Source organism: Mirounga angustirostris, unplaced genomic scaffold (assembly GCF_029215605.1).
Source record: "Mirounga angustirostris isolate CCGP_5_RB_7025 unplaced genomic scaffold, mMirAng1.0.hap1 SCAF_8, whole genome shotgun sequence".
In the NCBI taxonomy this organism is placed as follows: domain Eukaryota; kingdom Metazoa; phylum Chordata; class Mammalia; order Carnivora; family Phocidae; genus Mirounga; species Mirounga angustirostris.
The window spans coordinates 85,753,665-85,770,117 of NW_026991716.1; the positions used below are offsets into that span (position 1 = coordinate 85,753,665).

The 16,453-nt window shown below is 34.7% G+C and overlaps 1 protein-coding gene across 4 annotated transcripts in view; it reads right to left on the reverse strand.

Moving 5' to 3' along the window:
* Nucleotides 1-16,453, reverse strand: part of CCNC (cyclin C) — a 28,913-nt gene that overhangs the window by 1,298 nt on the left and 11,162 nt on the right. For 2 of the 4 annotated variants that reach the window (XM_064597914.1, XM_064597917.1), the window contains 7 exons: nucleotides 14,859-14,910; nucleotides 7,426-7,481; nucleotides 6,481-6,516; nucleotides 5,709-5,800; nucleotides 5,016-5,083; nucleotides 2,782-2,861; nucleotides 1,392-1,510 (listed from right to left, as the gene is read on the reverse strand). In XM_064597914.1, coding sequence (XP_064453984.1) covers nucleotides 1,392-1,510; nucleotides 2,782-2,861; nucleotides 5,016-5,083; nucleotides 5,709-5,800; nucleotides 6,481-6,516; nucleotides 7,426-7,481; nucleotides 14,859-14,910 — 503 coding nt within the window. Of the gene's footprint in view, nucleotides 1-109; nucleotides 572-1,391; nucleotides 1,511-2,781; nucleotides 2,862-5,015; nucleotides 5,084-5,708; nucleotides 5,801-6,480; nucleotides 6,517-7,425; nucleotides 7,482-14,858; nucleotides 14,911-16,453 lie in introns of those variants that run through there. The other 2 variants (XM_064597916.1, XM_064597915.1) reach the window with 2 other exon arrangements.

The following is a 16,453-nucleotide window of genomic DNA, read 5'->3' on the forward strand; positions in this document are numbered from 1 at the left end:
TAAGCCAACTAATTTTTAAAGTTAGTTACTCTGTGGTACAACTCTACAAAACAAAGGCATTCCTGATTGTAAGACAAGATGTGGAAAATTAAAATACCGAAGACTAACATTTGGTTTTATATTTTTATTCTTATGTAACTTGGTGCTCTCACACATAACAAGCATTCTGGTAGTTAGTGTCCATATACACTCAAAAAATTTAAATAAGGGTATGGGATTTCATTGTCATTACAGGTATCACTCAACATAGAGATTAGAGCTTCTGCACAAATTTCCTGTAAAATTAAATCTTACATATAAAATTTTATTCCTGCTAAATATGAAAATCAAGAAGTGTTCGTCCCAAAAAATTATTGTCCAAATGCATAATAAAATCACATGTAAATACAGCAAACTTTTATAAATCAGAAAGAAAAATGGCAATTTCCTGGAAAATGCTGAATACTTAAAATAAAAATAACTAAAACTGAAAATACCAGTAACTGTGGCAATAGGATTATTGTCTTATCTTGTCCATCATCATCTTGCAGCTTCAGGCCCTGCCACTAGTGGAGAATCACTCAGGGAATTTCTGCAAAAAATGCATCCAAAGGTAGCTGTTTGAATGACTGCCTTAAACAGCTCCTTGTATAAATCAAGTATTAATTTTTTCCAAACGGTAACATTAACTTACCAGATCTACAAATCTATCTTAATATTATATAATTTAATTATTTTTCTTGATCATTAAGATGGGTAGCATTTTTTTATTTTCCTTCTGACCTTTTTTCCTACTCTAAATGATCTGATATACAGTGCGAGCTGAGAACCACTGAACTAAATGAAAAGATCCTGTAAAAAACAACCAAAGAAAACCCTCTTAGCACAAGTGATTCACAGTTAGCAAAATTATGTTACTATGTGCCATGGATCTTTAGGTCGCTCAAAAGCCAAAATTATTTATCTTTATAATATCAGATCAATCACCTAAGTTTTTGAAAACTGCTACTGAAATTTATAGAAGAGGATAAAAGCCAGTAGTGTGGGTGTCGGGGGGGAGGTCACAGAGAGTCAAACTGACATGGGATACTACAGAATTCTTTATCCCTGAATTTCAGATGAACTAGCCTAATTCTGTTCTGTTTAAATTTATGTACAGTATATAGCCATATGTTGAGGGATACCTGTAAGAGACCTGCCATTGCATTAGGAAAAGTTAACAGATAGTCAGATTAATGTATTTTTTAAAATGAGACACTGTCAATCTACCAAGTCAAATTTTAAAATTACGTAAATCATGAAGTTTTGGAAGAAATTTCATGAAAATAATACAACACAATCTATGGAAAAATATGATAATGTATATGAAATATATAATTAAATGAAATCAATAATTAAAGTCTACAAAGTACCTGTTTGGAGGAGGTTTTGGTTTTGGCATCTTACTAAGAATAGTTGCCATCTCTTTTCTCTCATCAAAATTCTTCCACTGCTCATATAGTTTTAAAATAACCCTGATTATTTCCAAAATCTAGAAGTAAATATTTGAAAAGTTCTCAGTGGCAATACCAAGCAACATTTAGTATATAAAGAACACACATCACACACATCCTCAGAAAACAGTGTAAAGATAGAGTCTCTGTCCTTAAGTATTCAGGTTATATTAGATAATCTTGATAAACTTGAAAGCAGTATTTTTACCACATTGCTCTGTAGGCTTCTCCTTCTACCCTCTCATCTTTTAACATGTATACTTTATCCATCCTTACCCATCTCTGCAGTTGGTTTCCTTCTATCTGCTAATATCCTAAACCAAAACAAAACAGTGAGGTACTGGGAAGAGGTCTAAATCATGAAGGAGTAGGACACTACACAGTACACTCCTCTAATACCAACTGTTTCAAACAATTTAATGGGAGGTGGTGCATGAAAGACATTGTTTTGTTTCTCTGTTAACTACTCTACACATGAGTTAAGGTGTTCAAAACCTGGCAGCTATACATCTGTCACATTCAGTTTCCAAATCAGCCCTCCTTCTCATCTGAGTAGACCTCACATTGGATTGATTCTAATACTATAAATACTTCAGCAGAAAAGGTAAAAAAAAAAAAAAAAGGGCAAAAGCCTTTTGTCAGGAGACAGGCTGTGTTACAAAAGTTTATAGTAGTATTTAATGGTCTCTAGGTAGGTTTTAAAATAATCCTGGAAATTAGACGCAGCTTTGCAACTCAGCAAACCAAAAGTTTACCATTCTGTTTAAGCCTAAACCCAAAAGAGAAATATAACCTAAATAGTCAACATCAACTCTTCTCACCAAACATGTTTCTTAATATTTTTTTTTTTACCAAAAATCTTCTTAGCCTTGTGGACATCATAGGATTTTCGACTCATGTTAAGTAAACATCATATTAACTTTAAAATGTTCAAGTTTATATTCACCTAAGGGAGTTTTATTTTCTTAATACATTTTTTAAATTTTTAAATTTTTGTTTTAGAGAGAAACAGAGTGCAAGCGGGGTAAGGGCAAGAGGGAGAGAGAATCTTAAGCAGGCTCCACACTCAGTGCAGAGCCCAACATGGGGCTCAATCTCACAACCCTGAGATCATGACCAGAGCCAAAATCAAGAGTCAGACGCTTAATCAACTGCCTTTGGCTCAGGTCATGATCCTGGAGTCCCGGAATCGAGTCCCGCATCAGGCTCCCTGCTCAGCGGGGAGTCTGCTTCGCCTTCTGACCCTCCCCTCTCATGTGCTCTCTCTCAAATAAATAAAAAAAATCTTTAAAAAAAAAAAAAAGAATACCTTCTCCATATCCACAGAAAGCTCAGCAAACCACTGTCTGGCATCTTTCTGCTGTACAACACAGGCTACATGTAGACAAGCTGGAAAGAAAACAAGAGAAAAAGGCCCATGTTTAACTGCAAGTGTGAAATGTAGGGACTTAGAACTAAAGATAAGATTTTCACTTAAAATTTTCATGTACATTTTCCAATATTCTTTTTAAAAATTACATAGATTCATCTAACAGTTACCAATAACCATCCCATCAACTTAATATAATACAGACACAAAAATTACTAGACTATCTTAAGGTTCTAGACATCTCCTGCTCCTCACTGTATACTAAGGATGGTATTAGTTGCTTTGAGAGTCAAGGCATGTTAGGAAAAAATCCAATGAGGAAACTAGAGCAGAGAAATGATCCTCAACAGTGGCACAAAGGAGTGGTCAAAATTCACCCAGAAGTCAGTTTGACACACACACACACAGGCCAATAATATGCTAATAAATTTCAACAATTAATTATATTTTGATATTTCAATTAAAAGCAGTGTGTTGCCTCTGTTTTAAGTTTTTTAGCCCATGATGAAGTCAGGTGAACACTGGGCATCCCGGTACCGAATTCAGTGTTATAATCAAATGGAGCTTAGAAAAAAAAATAACGCACTATATACAATATAATTACAGTTGATCTCTGAACAACATTAGTCTTAGGGGCACCAACCCCCTCTGCAGTTAAAAAAATCTGTGGGTAACTTGACTCCCCCAAAACTTAACTATTAATAACCTACTTTTGACTGGAAGCCTGACTGATAAATAGTTGATTAACACAAATTTTGTGTATGTACTATATACTGTATTCTTACAGTAAAGTAAGCTAGAGAAAAATTATTAAGACAAGCATAAGGAAGAGAAGATACATTTACAGTATTATAAAAAACCTGTGTATAGCTAGACCTGCACAATTCAAATCCATGTTTCTCCACTATATACACATTACACACAATATAAACTAACAAAGACAGTAAAAGAACTCAAAGACAACAATCTCCATCATAATTTTGCCTAATATAATTTCTACCAGCAGCTTGGCTACCTTGAGCCCACACCAGCTTCTTAAGAGTTATTTTCCCTGGTTTAGTTACCCAAGTGATTTTGCGAAGGATGACATTCTAGGCAAACAGTGACTCAAATGTGAACTGACATACTGGTTGACCCAAGTCAAATGAAGCTGTAAAGTAGGGTGTAGGCCCTGAAGGGACGAGAGGCGAAATAACTGAAATTATAGTAACAGGTAATTAAAGTACAGTGGAAAATGCCATAACAGGGCATACACAGAGTAAATTAGAAACAGAGAAGACATCCTAAACCTGGACTGAGGTGATGTAGGAAGTTTGGGGATGGGAAGGGTGTCACTAAAGAGGTGGTATCTAAGACAAGTCTTAAAAAAAAAGGTGAGAATGGGAGCAGAGAATGGTATGTACAGGTTAAAAGAAGTGTATTTTATCCAGAAATTGAGTGGTAAAAGAATGGGGGGAAAATCAAGAGGACAGAATCATGGAACTCAATAGGAAAAAGAAAGGGAAAAGAAACTAATAAGTGCTTAATATGTGGCAGGCATTACTGGTGTTCTATAAGATATCTCATTTAATATCTGCAACAATTGTGTATGGAGTTAGTATCCCCAACATTTTACAATTAGGGAAACAAACTCAGAAAGGTTAAATACTTTCCCCACAATTATAAAGAAATCAAAGTTTAAACCTAGGACTATCTGATTCCAAAGACTGTGTTCTAACCCATTACGCTACCTTCCACAGATAAATAAAATGGTAGCTAACTTCTCCCTCCAGCAAGGCACTGACTACAGAGGCTCCTTTACTGAACCTCTGAGCACTTAACTGGGCTCAGGGAATAAAAGGCCCAGTTATTCTATATAATTTACAAGTAATATTAGCAGGCTTAATTCTGAACTTTTCCTTCTAAACAAAAACGTTCTATTCAAACACTGGTCAAAATTATTTTAAGTGACTTAGAAAAAACAAAACACGAAAACTTAACAAAAGAAGGGGGTGAGAGGGACAATAACTCTGACTTCTGAAAGTTGCATTTCATATTATTACAAGTTCACATGCAAGGATTAGTCTATTACTTCATGATAAGAATCTAAAGCATAATAGGGTGAAATTTCTTTTGGGATGACCTAAATAAACTTATAACAATTCAACTAGTAAAGGCATACCATGCTTACATACCTAAAGCTATCATGAAAGGAGGATACAGTAGGCAAAGATCCGTTCTGTAGGTATCATTCACTATCCTCCTATTATAGAAATATAAATCATATTATTACTGAAATCAGAACTACCTTGTATGATTGTACATTTCCCCCCAGAGAGGGTCAGATTTCCCATCTTTGTAAATATTTCTTTTGTATTACTGAGGCATAAATATAAAGGTGAAAACATCAAGGGAAAAAGATGGATACATGAAAATGACAATGAATAAGCATATTTTAATAGATAAAAATATAGCTAAACAGATTTTAAAACTTAAAACCCTACAGTAAATTACAATAAGGATTTTTCCAATTTTTCAATAATTAGAAAATCAGAAGAAACCAGAAATTATACAATAAATTAATATGTATATTGAATACCAATAAAAAGTATTCTATTTGAAAGATAATCTGTTTTAATTTTTATGTAAACAGTCTGTTTTTTTGGTAAGAATCAAATTCTAATGGAAATATTAATCAAATAAAGATCCTTATCAATTTAGCATTTATAAATATAGTTAATTAAAATTCAACAAGCAAATATTTCACTCAACATACAATATCTTGGGGCACTAGTTTAATTACTTTAAAAATATTAAACTTCATATTCAGTTGTCAACCTTCCTAGCTAATAACATGTTACACTATGAATAACTTCTGTTCTAATTACCATGCAAGGGGAAGCAACATGTCTTCTTGGCCCATGTCCTGCACATACTGGAGCAAAGGTCTATAAGGATGATACACTATCAAGCAACAATCCTAGAAACAGTTTAAAAAATGTGTATGTATAAAAACAGATTTATTACAACACAAAAACTTATCATTACCCAACTGATTTGTAATTGTGTATTTCAAAATGTATTTCTCTAACTCATGCTTGCTTCCCTTTTATTCTCTTAAGCAAGCAGTATGGCAGCCCTAAACTCTACTATAATAGTGAAGGCAGTGCTCTCTCTGGAATATACCTTGGTAAATCGGTAGGCAGTCAGTCAGCATCCATTCCCTTAGAGACTCAAAGTGTCACATCTGCAACACACTGAAACCTCTTATTAGCCTATAAATCCGTAATTCCCAACTGGAGGAGCAGAATTCTGCCAAAGACATAATCTATCTTTAAATAACACCACACACATACACAAATTGTGCAAATAATTTACAGTGGCTTCATGTCCTGACTGGTTTGCTTGTAATCCTTTTATTATAGTTACTATAGAACAGAAAAATTTTCCCATCCTAAGTGGGATATACAAATTATTTTACAGGCTTCTCAGAGGATATAGGTGATGATGGTGCTACTAAGGTACTCTGATTTCACCATCATGTATCATTTGGATGGTTTTAAAATGCACCTCCCTACAGATTTCTTTAAAGAATTTCTGACTTCACTAAATTTGAAAATAAGTTTTACTCTATTAATCACAAGGAAGTAATATACTTACCATTAGTTCTAAAAGATAGAATTCACATTCTAATATCTGTTTAAAAAAAAGATTATAAATGTCAATGTGAAACAAATTAGATGAGTCTACTCAGTCTAACATAACAATTTATACATTATAGTAATGTATCACAAATTTTTACTAAAATTTTTTTGAATCAAGAAAATATATATAGTAGTTTATCAATGAACATGTGCAATAAAAATTACTTTCTTACTATTATACAACACATGTAATTATAACTTTAAAGGAATTTAATCCTTATAGAAAAGTCAGCCTCATATAAGAATTCTTACTTTTTTAATTTAAAATATCCTGTGTAAACTTCAGATTTTCTAATACACTTTCTACTCAACAAATGCAAAAATGCAATTATCTCCACTTATGTGTTACTCTTATTGTATTACAAATCAATAAAAGAAAAGAATACTGAAAATGAAACAAAAATATACAATTTATACAGGATGATGAAATCCCTCACAAGGTAGAAAAAGGACATGCCTATTAAAAATGTTAATAGAAACTCACCTTCTAAATTAATGTGAAGTTTCAAATATGGTTTTCATACTGTTCCATTACAGTAGTTCCAGCCCTAGCTATATACACTAGTATCACCTGGGAGCTTTTACAAAATACCAGTCCCTAGGCCTCAAGCCTAAAAATTCTGTTTTAGTTGGTCTGGAGAGGCCCCGATATCAGCATTAAGAAGTTCCCAAAGTGATTTAATGGGCACCCAGGGTTGATAACCATTGCTATTAAGTACTTTTTTTTTTTAAAGGTAGAAGCAATTTAGCTTTAATTTAGAATTAAAGTTTATATTCTTGTATTCAATGGTATTAAAAGTACCATTTATAGGAAACTATTCAGTTTATTCTAACATAAAATGGAACAAACTAGTTTATATACAGCTTTGACAAGTAGTTTTATTTTATACAATATACTTACATGGTTCATCCTATAAGGAAATTCCTTTGGAAAGGCATATGAAAATCTAGTTTTTACTGCAGAAAACAAAAAAATGACTTAAACTAAGAAAGTGAAAAAGTAAATTAAACCAAAATTTCTTTAACACAGTGTAGAATACTGGAGGAAGGGCTAAATCACTTTTAGTAAGAGCTCTTAGAGATGCTTAGGGACCCAGATTTTTTTGTTTTCAGGCAAGGGAAAGAACTAAGTGGCAGGAAGTCCTAGGCCCCATCTATATTACAATTAGAGAGCTTTAATTATATACTTAATGTATTAAAAAAGGGTTCTCCTGCTTAAAAAAATCAAGGGGTTGGGGAAAAAAAAATCACCTGGATTTTCTTCATCTCTAAAATCTTTCCAGCTCTAGAATGATATTGGTTTTATTTCTCAGTAATTTAGCTTAGAAGGAATACAAGTTGTGCATGTACTCAAATATATACGTATATATTTCTAAATATATATACGAAAATTGAAAAGATAATACAACCAAAGAATGTTAATAGTGGTCATCTGAGATTTAAGGATTTTTACTTATCTGTACTTTCTATAATAAATAGGTACCTCTTTATCAAAAGATGTATTTTAATAAAAGCATAAATTATGTGCAAAGTTCTCTAGGACTTTTTCATACCACACACAAACGCATACATACAGTTACATTCTTCCTTGTCACTAAGTACAAATGAAAAAACTGTTAACTATCAATCCGCTCTCTTCAAAATGATGAGTGTACACCTTTAAGTACTACTACTTGAGAAAATTGTATTCAAGTCATTATGATGCAGCATTTTATTAAATCAAGTGATGTTCTAGAGGATCTGCTCTGTGATTCCTTCCATTTGCATAAAGCCTAAGACCTCACGGAGATTTAATTTTTTTTTTCACTTACTCTATGTACTTTATTTTCAAAAAGTTTTATTTTGTAAACTGAGGAACCTAACAACTAATTTAGATAGATAATATCTGCCAAGATTTGAAACGTAAACCATTTAAAGTTGACATTAGGAAATTTATTTTATTTATTTTTTTAAAAGTTTTTTTTTAAAGATTTTATTTATTTATTTGACAGAGAGCGAGAGCAAGAACACAAGCAGGGGGAGTGGGAGAGGGAGAAGCAGGCTTTCCGCCGAGCAGGGAGCCCGACATGAGACTCGATCCCAGGACCCTGGGATCATGACCTGAGCCAAAGGCAGACGCTTAACGACTGAGCCACCCAGGCGCCCCAACATTAGGAAATTTATACTTAAGCTTTCCTTTTCTTTCTCCTTTATTTGAAAACATACTAATATTAAGGTTTCTGAGTTTTACAAATCCTTGTGATGTGAACAAGATGTAAAGTGTACAAGTAAAATAGGTACTTACATAATGGTAACTAATCAACAAGGTAACATTATCTCTGTACATAAAACAGATATGCACCCCTAACTCTGAGACCTTGACACCTAACTTTCTCTGAGATTTACCTGATACTGTTAACCTCTCTCCTACTCCATGATAAAATTGCTCTGCATTTTGATTTTCTATCTTCTAATCCTTTTCTAACTTGGGAGGAAAGTACTTCCCTCCTCTCTACTGCTACCTCTGTTACTTATGTATTTTTCATCTGCTCAACTGACAGTTCATACTTCTTTTTGCACCCTTAACCATTCCTCCTCCAATAAATCTGTCCCATCACTTACTAAAATGCTCAAATTTCTCTTAAAAACAAAAACACATAAAACCTCTACCAAATTATATTCCTCTGCTTTTAAAAGTAGGCTATTTTTTAGAACATTTTTAGATTTATAGAACGGAAAAGATAATAGAGTTCCCATATACTCCTTGTAATGGACTGAATGTTTGTCTCCCCCCAAATTCGTATGTTGAAGCCGCAATCCCTGTGTGATGGTATGTGGAGCCTCCTCCAAATTTAGGTAGTTAGGTTTGGGGGGGTTCATGAGGGTGGGGTCCCCAGGACAGACCAGTGTTCTTGTAAGAGGAAGAGCAACCTCTCTCTCACATGAGAGCACAATGAGGAGGAGGCTGTGTGCTTGCCAGGAAACAGATGGCCAATCATGGAACTGATCAAGGCAGACACTTTGTTTGATCCTGGACTTCCCAGCTTCCAGTACTGTGAGAAATAAATGCCTATTGTTTAAGCCACCCAGTCTATGGTATTTTGTTAGAGCAGCTGGAACAGACTAAAACAACCCCCCACCCAGTTTCCCTTGTTATTAACACCTGATATGAGTATGGTACATTGTTATAATTAATGAACCAATATAAATACATTATTATTAACTAAAGTCCATAGTTTATTCAGATCTCCTTAGTTTTTTCCTAATGTCCTTTCTCTGTTCCAGGCTCTCATCCAGACCACTTCACATTTACTTGTCATGTCTCCTTTAGATTCCACTTGGCTGTGACAGTTTTCCAGACTTTCCATGTTTTGAAGACTGACAGTTTTTAAGAGTACTGAATTTTTTTTCAAGTATTATTCTGTTGCTTGACCCTCTACTGGAATTTGTCTGATGTTTATTTAATGTTTAGACTGGGGTTGTGGGATTTTGGAAGGAAGGATGAGAGAAGCACCATTTCATCATATCACATGAAAGGTACACACTACTAGTGATTTATCACTGTTGATAATGACCTCAATCACCTGGCTGAGGTAGTGTTTGTTGGGTTTCTCTACTGTAAAATTATTTCCCCCTTCCCTTTTCATAATATACACATTAGAAGGAAATCAGTATGCACAATGAATACTTAAGAAGTGGAAATTTATGCTTTCCCTATTTGAGGGTGTAGTTAGCTACATAAATTATATGAAATTCTTCTGTATTAGAGATTTGTCTCTTCGCCCCCATTTATTCGATAATATATATATATTGGTATGGACTCAGGGATTTTTTTTATACTTTGGGTATAATCCAATACTACTTTTTTGTTGTTGTTGCCGTTACACAAATTCTTTTAGCTTTGGCCATTGAGAGCTCTTTCAGTTGGGTTATGTGTCCCTTTGACATATCCCCATTAAGGTAGGTGTTTTGTTTTCTGGCTTTTTTTTTTTCTTTCAGCATTTCCTTATTTATTGGCACTATGCTCCAGGTCTGTCTTGCATATTTCCTGTCCCAGTCATTTCTCCAAGGAGGCCCAGTTCCTTATTATTGGAGAATGGTATGAGAAACAAAGATCTGGGCACTAGGAAAACTCATTGTTACTGCGATGTCATTGTTTGTAGACCCTCTTAACTGACAAAGCCTACACACACACACACACACACGCACACAAATTCATGTACCTATAAATATTTATGTATATTTATGGTAAGGTAAACATGAGCTCATACTGATGTGTAACTCTAATTGATCGCTACATGGATCTTTCTGGTCTCCCCTCCTTGCTTATTTGTATATTCCCATTCCAGCATTGAGAAACCTGGCTCTCAATATCTGCCATCCATTTACCATGGATGTATATATTTACTGGAACTGTTCAATTCCAGATACAAGTATAGTAGTATTGGAATTAACTTATACCCACATTAAGTATCAAATCTATCAACTAGAGTATAGTGCTTATATGCAGTTCCTTTTGGCTTTAGTCTTATAGACTGTACTTCTTCCTAAAGTTACTTAGGTCAGCACTTCCCCTCATCCCCTTCACTGAGGTTATTTCATGTATTTGTAATACAGTTAGAGTCTCCTTTTCTCCACACCTACTCACTTCTTAGTTCTTTGAAACCTGGCTTCAACCCCTATCTCATAATGTCCAATGACAGAGACATTCTCTCTCAAAGACCACAAACCCAAAGGGTCTGTTTTTTTTTTTTTTTCCTTTGGTACTCATCTTCTAAGTAGCACATGACACTAGGCAACTCTATCTCTTGAAATTTACCAAGTCCCAAATTTCCATCATTGGCCTCACATTTCTAAGATGTTCTACTGATACATTTACACTTAGAATGTCCAAGATTAAATTTAACTCTTTTCAGAACCTACTTATTCTCCTTGTCTGGTACCACCTTCACCTTCCCAATGCCCAGGCAAAAACACCTCAAAAATCATTTTTGACTTGTCTTAAATCCTTGCTTTTCAAAAGTCCTGCTGACTCTATTATGCAAATCTAGCCTGCTTATTCTCCTTGCTGGGAGCCAAAACATCACTTTAAGCCTTCATTAGTACTCACCTGGGTCACTTCAATAACTTCCAAATAATATTTTTCTACTTTAAACTTGTTAGCTTTTATTTCTCACAGCACCCTGTGGTGACGGCACTGACTACAATTTGCAGCTTTATATGTATTTCAGAGGGATTTTTTGGGTGGTTTTTAAATTGTGGTAAAATACACATTATATAGAATTTATCATCTTTAGCCATTTTTAAGTATGCAGTTCAGTAATATTAAGTACATTCACAATTGTGCAACCATCACCACAATCCATCTCCTGAATTTTCACCTTGCAAAACTGAAACTCCATACTCATTCAACAATTTCCCATTTTTTCCCCTCCCTCCAGCCCCTAACAGCCTCTAGTCTACTTTCTATTTCTATTAATTATTCATAATATTTAATGGAATCATATAGTATTCATCTTTTTTGACTGGCCTATTTCACTTACTTTAATGTACTCAAGGTTCATCCATGGTTTTTTTTTTTTTTTAAGATTTCATTTTTAAGTAATCTGTACATCCAGTGTGGGGATCAAACTCAGAACCTTGAGATCAAGAGTCATATGCTCTCTGACTGAGCCAGCCAGGTTCATCCATGTTGTAGCATGTGAAAAACTTGAAAATCTGTCTACCTCAACTCACATTCTCCTCCAATTCACCTTACATTATTCTGCCAGACTCACCTTCCTAACACACAATTCTAGCATTATCATCATGTTGAGAAATAAAGCCTTCAAATGTACCACCATCATCAACAGAACAAACTGCAGATTCTTCACTGAAGGCCCTCTAGGACTTTTTCCAGCTATTTCCTTCCTAACCATTCACTGAATGTAACTCATTAGTTTCTCTATTTTTGACCAAACTGTTTGATGTTCCTAGACTATCTTTCCCCTACATTTCCCAGGTTCAAAGTCTATCTTTCTTTACCAAATTCAATTTAAGCCTTTCTGGATTAATCTAACAAATAACCTTTTACCACTCAAAACATTCACTGCATTCTCTAATTCTCTTATGCAACTTATTTTTTTCTTTTGTATTATATTTGTATATGCATGTCTTATGTTCTTGTCCTTAAATTCCTTGTATTTATCTTTGTATCCACCACTGCAACCAATATGGTGTTTCCAGTGAGGACAATGCTGTTATTGATGATGATGAGTAGGCACTGAAGTTTACTGAGTATTATGGACTGAACCATGCTCTCTGCCCCTGCCCCTGCCAAATTCCAATGTCGAAGACCTAACCCCCAATGTGACTGATTTGGAGACAGGTAATTAAGAGGTACTTATGGTTAAATGTGGCCATAAGGGTGGGGCACAAATTCTATAGGACTGGTGTCCTTAAAAGAGGAAGAAACACTAAGGGTACACACCCACAGAGAAAGGACCATGTGAGGACATAGCAAAAAGGTGGCCCTCTGAAAACCAGGAAGAGAGGCCCCGGAGAAACTAATTTGTTGACACCTTAATCTTGGACTTCAGCTTCCAGACTGTAAGAAAATAATTTTGTTGTTTAAACCACTTAGTCTCTATCACTTTGTATGGCAGGCCTAGCAAACTAAGACATTGAGCAAGACACTGTTCTAAGAGTTTTACTGATATTAACTCATTTGATCCTCACAACAACCCTTCTTCATAAATATTATTAATCCTCATCTGCAAAATGAGAAACTGAGACACAGAGATTGTATTTTGCTCGATTTGCCACATAGAAGGCAAGGGAGCTGAAATTTGAAATCTAAGCTGTATAAGCCTATATAATACACTATTAACATTTATGAAATAAACAAAAATATTCTACTATAACAATTTCTTCTTCATTGGTAACTAAATACTGTTATGAATATACCTTTATGGCTCTGCATGAAAAATAAACCTTAGTAATAGGTATTTTACATTTTCTTTTCTTTTTTTTTTTTTGAGAGAGAGAGAGAGCACACACACATGTGAGCAGGGGGAGGGGCAGGAGGAGAGAAAGAGAGAATCTCAAGCAGGTTACACACTCAGCACAGAGCCCGATGCGGGGCTTAACCTCAGGACCCTGAGACCCTTGATCTCAGGACCCTGGGCTGAAATCAAGAGATGGATGTTTAATTGACTCAGCCACCCAGGTGCCCCAGTATTTTACATTTTTAAAAATACACACTTTCTAAAAAATTTGGAAAACAAAAAATAACATAAGAAGAAAATAAGGCACCTAGAATCCACTACTCACATATGAGCACTGCTAACATTCTGGTGGATTTCCTTCTGGTGGATTTCCTTCCAGTTGTTTTTGAATTTTTAATAATTCAATTTTCCAGAGGGCAATCCAATACTTATCAATGTGATATATCTGCTATATTAAATTCTATGGAAAAACTGGTTACTACTCTGCTGTTCTTAGAAGAGTAAAATATGGCATGGAAAAGACTGAATTAGATTATTACACTCTTCTCAGAAAAGGGAATGACCCCAAAATATGAAAATTAGTCTGGTTCACAAACCTAAAAACACAAAAACCTTCTGCCTCTTCTGTGCAAGATCAGGTAAGTAAAAAAAAGAAAAAATTCTGCATTATCTTTCATCTTTTGTTAGGTGCTGGCTTTGTGCTTAACCTATGAAGATGGAGCATAGCATAATGTTAATACCTTGTATACAATATTTTACAATCACTAGTCTACAGTGTTATTTCCTTTAATGTCCTGACTCCAAGGCAGCTAAACCCCATCTTTTTGGAAAAAGAACTAAAGCCAAGAGATAAAGGAATTTGCTCAAGGTTATACAGCTGTTGCTCAGACAGAACTGAGGCTGACTACTATCGTCAGCATTTTTTTCCTTGCACTGTGTTTTTCAATATGGAGGCAAAATACATTATTCCTATCAAATACATACACTACAATTACTAAAGAAACAGTTTACTTTACCCACAAGAATGACACAATGGCTAGTCATTATGAAGCAAAAAAAATACAATAAAACTGGGAAATAAGTTTTTTCTTTACCCTTATTATTTAAGAGCCACTGAGTTGAAGTTTTTGGACAATAGTTACCAGTCATTTTTGGCATTAAACGTAATGTCTTGGACATAATACTCTAAGTGGTTTTTAGTATTTTGACTTTATTTTTAGCCAAATACACTAGCCATAAATGTGACCCCAGGAGATTTAATAAACCCAACCAATATTTCACAGGTCTCATAAACTGAAAAACATTAAGGTCCTATAGAGCTTTTTTAAAGAATTACATCCTTAAAGCAGGATATACTTTTTGCACTTACATACAGAAGTAGCAGCAGAAATCAATCTTGTATTTGAGACTACTCCAAATTCCTAGAGAAATAAAAGTAGATGAGATCAGGTACATAGTAATCCAATGAACCTAAGGGTATCTGGGTCTATTCAAAGCAAAGCATTTCCTATGTCCCCCCATGTTTATAGTCTGGTTTTCATCTTCTACCTACTTGAAGCATGAAGTATTTAAATCTCTAAACGTATTACTTTTCCTTAAAATGGCTGCAATAAGACAAATGTTTAAATAATTTTGTCATTTAACATCATTGAGAGATACCAAATTAGAAACCAAGCCCTAAAGCAACAGTGCCAGTTTTCTACACCCCAATTAGTTTCCAAAAAGATTTTTTAGATTCTATACTTAACTGCAATAAAAATACTAAGTATGCTTCCTATTCAACTGAACCTGGACTAATGAACAGGTATTGCATGCTATTTAGTAATAAAACAGTTGAATCTCTAAAGATAAACTTTAGTATCACCAAAAGAATTTAAAAGACCATAGAAACTATTATTCTATTTGGAAGAGGAAGACAAGAATGATAGAATGATATATTATAAAACTTCCTTTTCTTTTTCTTTGTTTTTTAAAGTAGGCTCTACCCATGCCCAGTGTGGAACCCAAGACAGGGCTTGAATTCACAACTCTGAGAGCAAGACCTGAGCTGAGATCAAGAGTCAGACACTTAACTGACTGAGCCACCCAGGTGCCCCATAAGATTTTTTATTTTTTTAAATAATTTCAGCCTTACCATAAAGCAAGCTTTTTTTTTCCTTTTTTGAGAGAGAGAGAGTGCAAGAGGGGATGGGGGTAGGGGCACGGCAGAGGGAGAGGGACAGAATCTCAAGCAGACTGTGTGATGAGCAGGAAACTCAATGCAGGGCTCCATCCCTTGACTCGGACATCATGACCTGAGCCGAAATCAACAGTCGACCCTTAACTGACTGAGCCACCCAGGTGCCCCAAGACTCTTAATGTCAGTTCCCATTTCCTCTTTGAATTTAATATGCCAACATTGTAAAAATAACTAAAATTTATGAGGTGACCCACCTTACATATATTGTCTCATTTAATTTGATTAACCTCATAAGATTACTAAAACCTTCACTTCATTTTAAAACAGAAAAATCAAGAATCGGTTCCTTATTCAACAAAAGAAATAAAACAAAACCTAGTCCTAATCTATATAAATACCTTCAACCGGGGCGCCTGGGTGGCTCAGTCGTTAAGCGTCTGCCTTCGGCTCAGGTCATGATCCCAGGGTCCTGGGATCGAGCCCCGCATCGGGCTGCCTGCTCGGCGGGAAGCCTGCTTCTCCCTCTCCCACTCCCCCTGCCTGTGTTCCCTCTCTCGCTGTGTCTCTCTCTGTCAAATAAATAAGTAAAATCTTAATAAATAAATAAATAAATAAATAAATAAATAAATAAATAAATAAATAAATAAATACCTTCAACCTATATCCTTGTTTTGGGGGATGGGGAAGGTATGTATGTGTGTATATATATTTATATTTATATTTAAACCTCAAACCATAGTAACTGAAACTAAAAAGTAAATGCCTCAGACATCTTAAAAGTCATT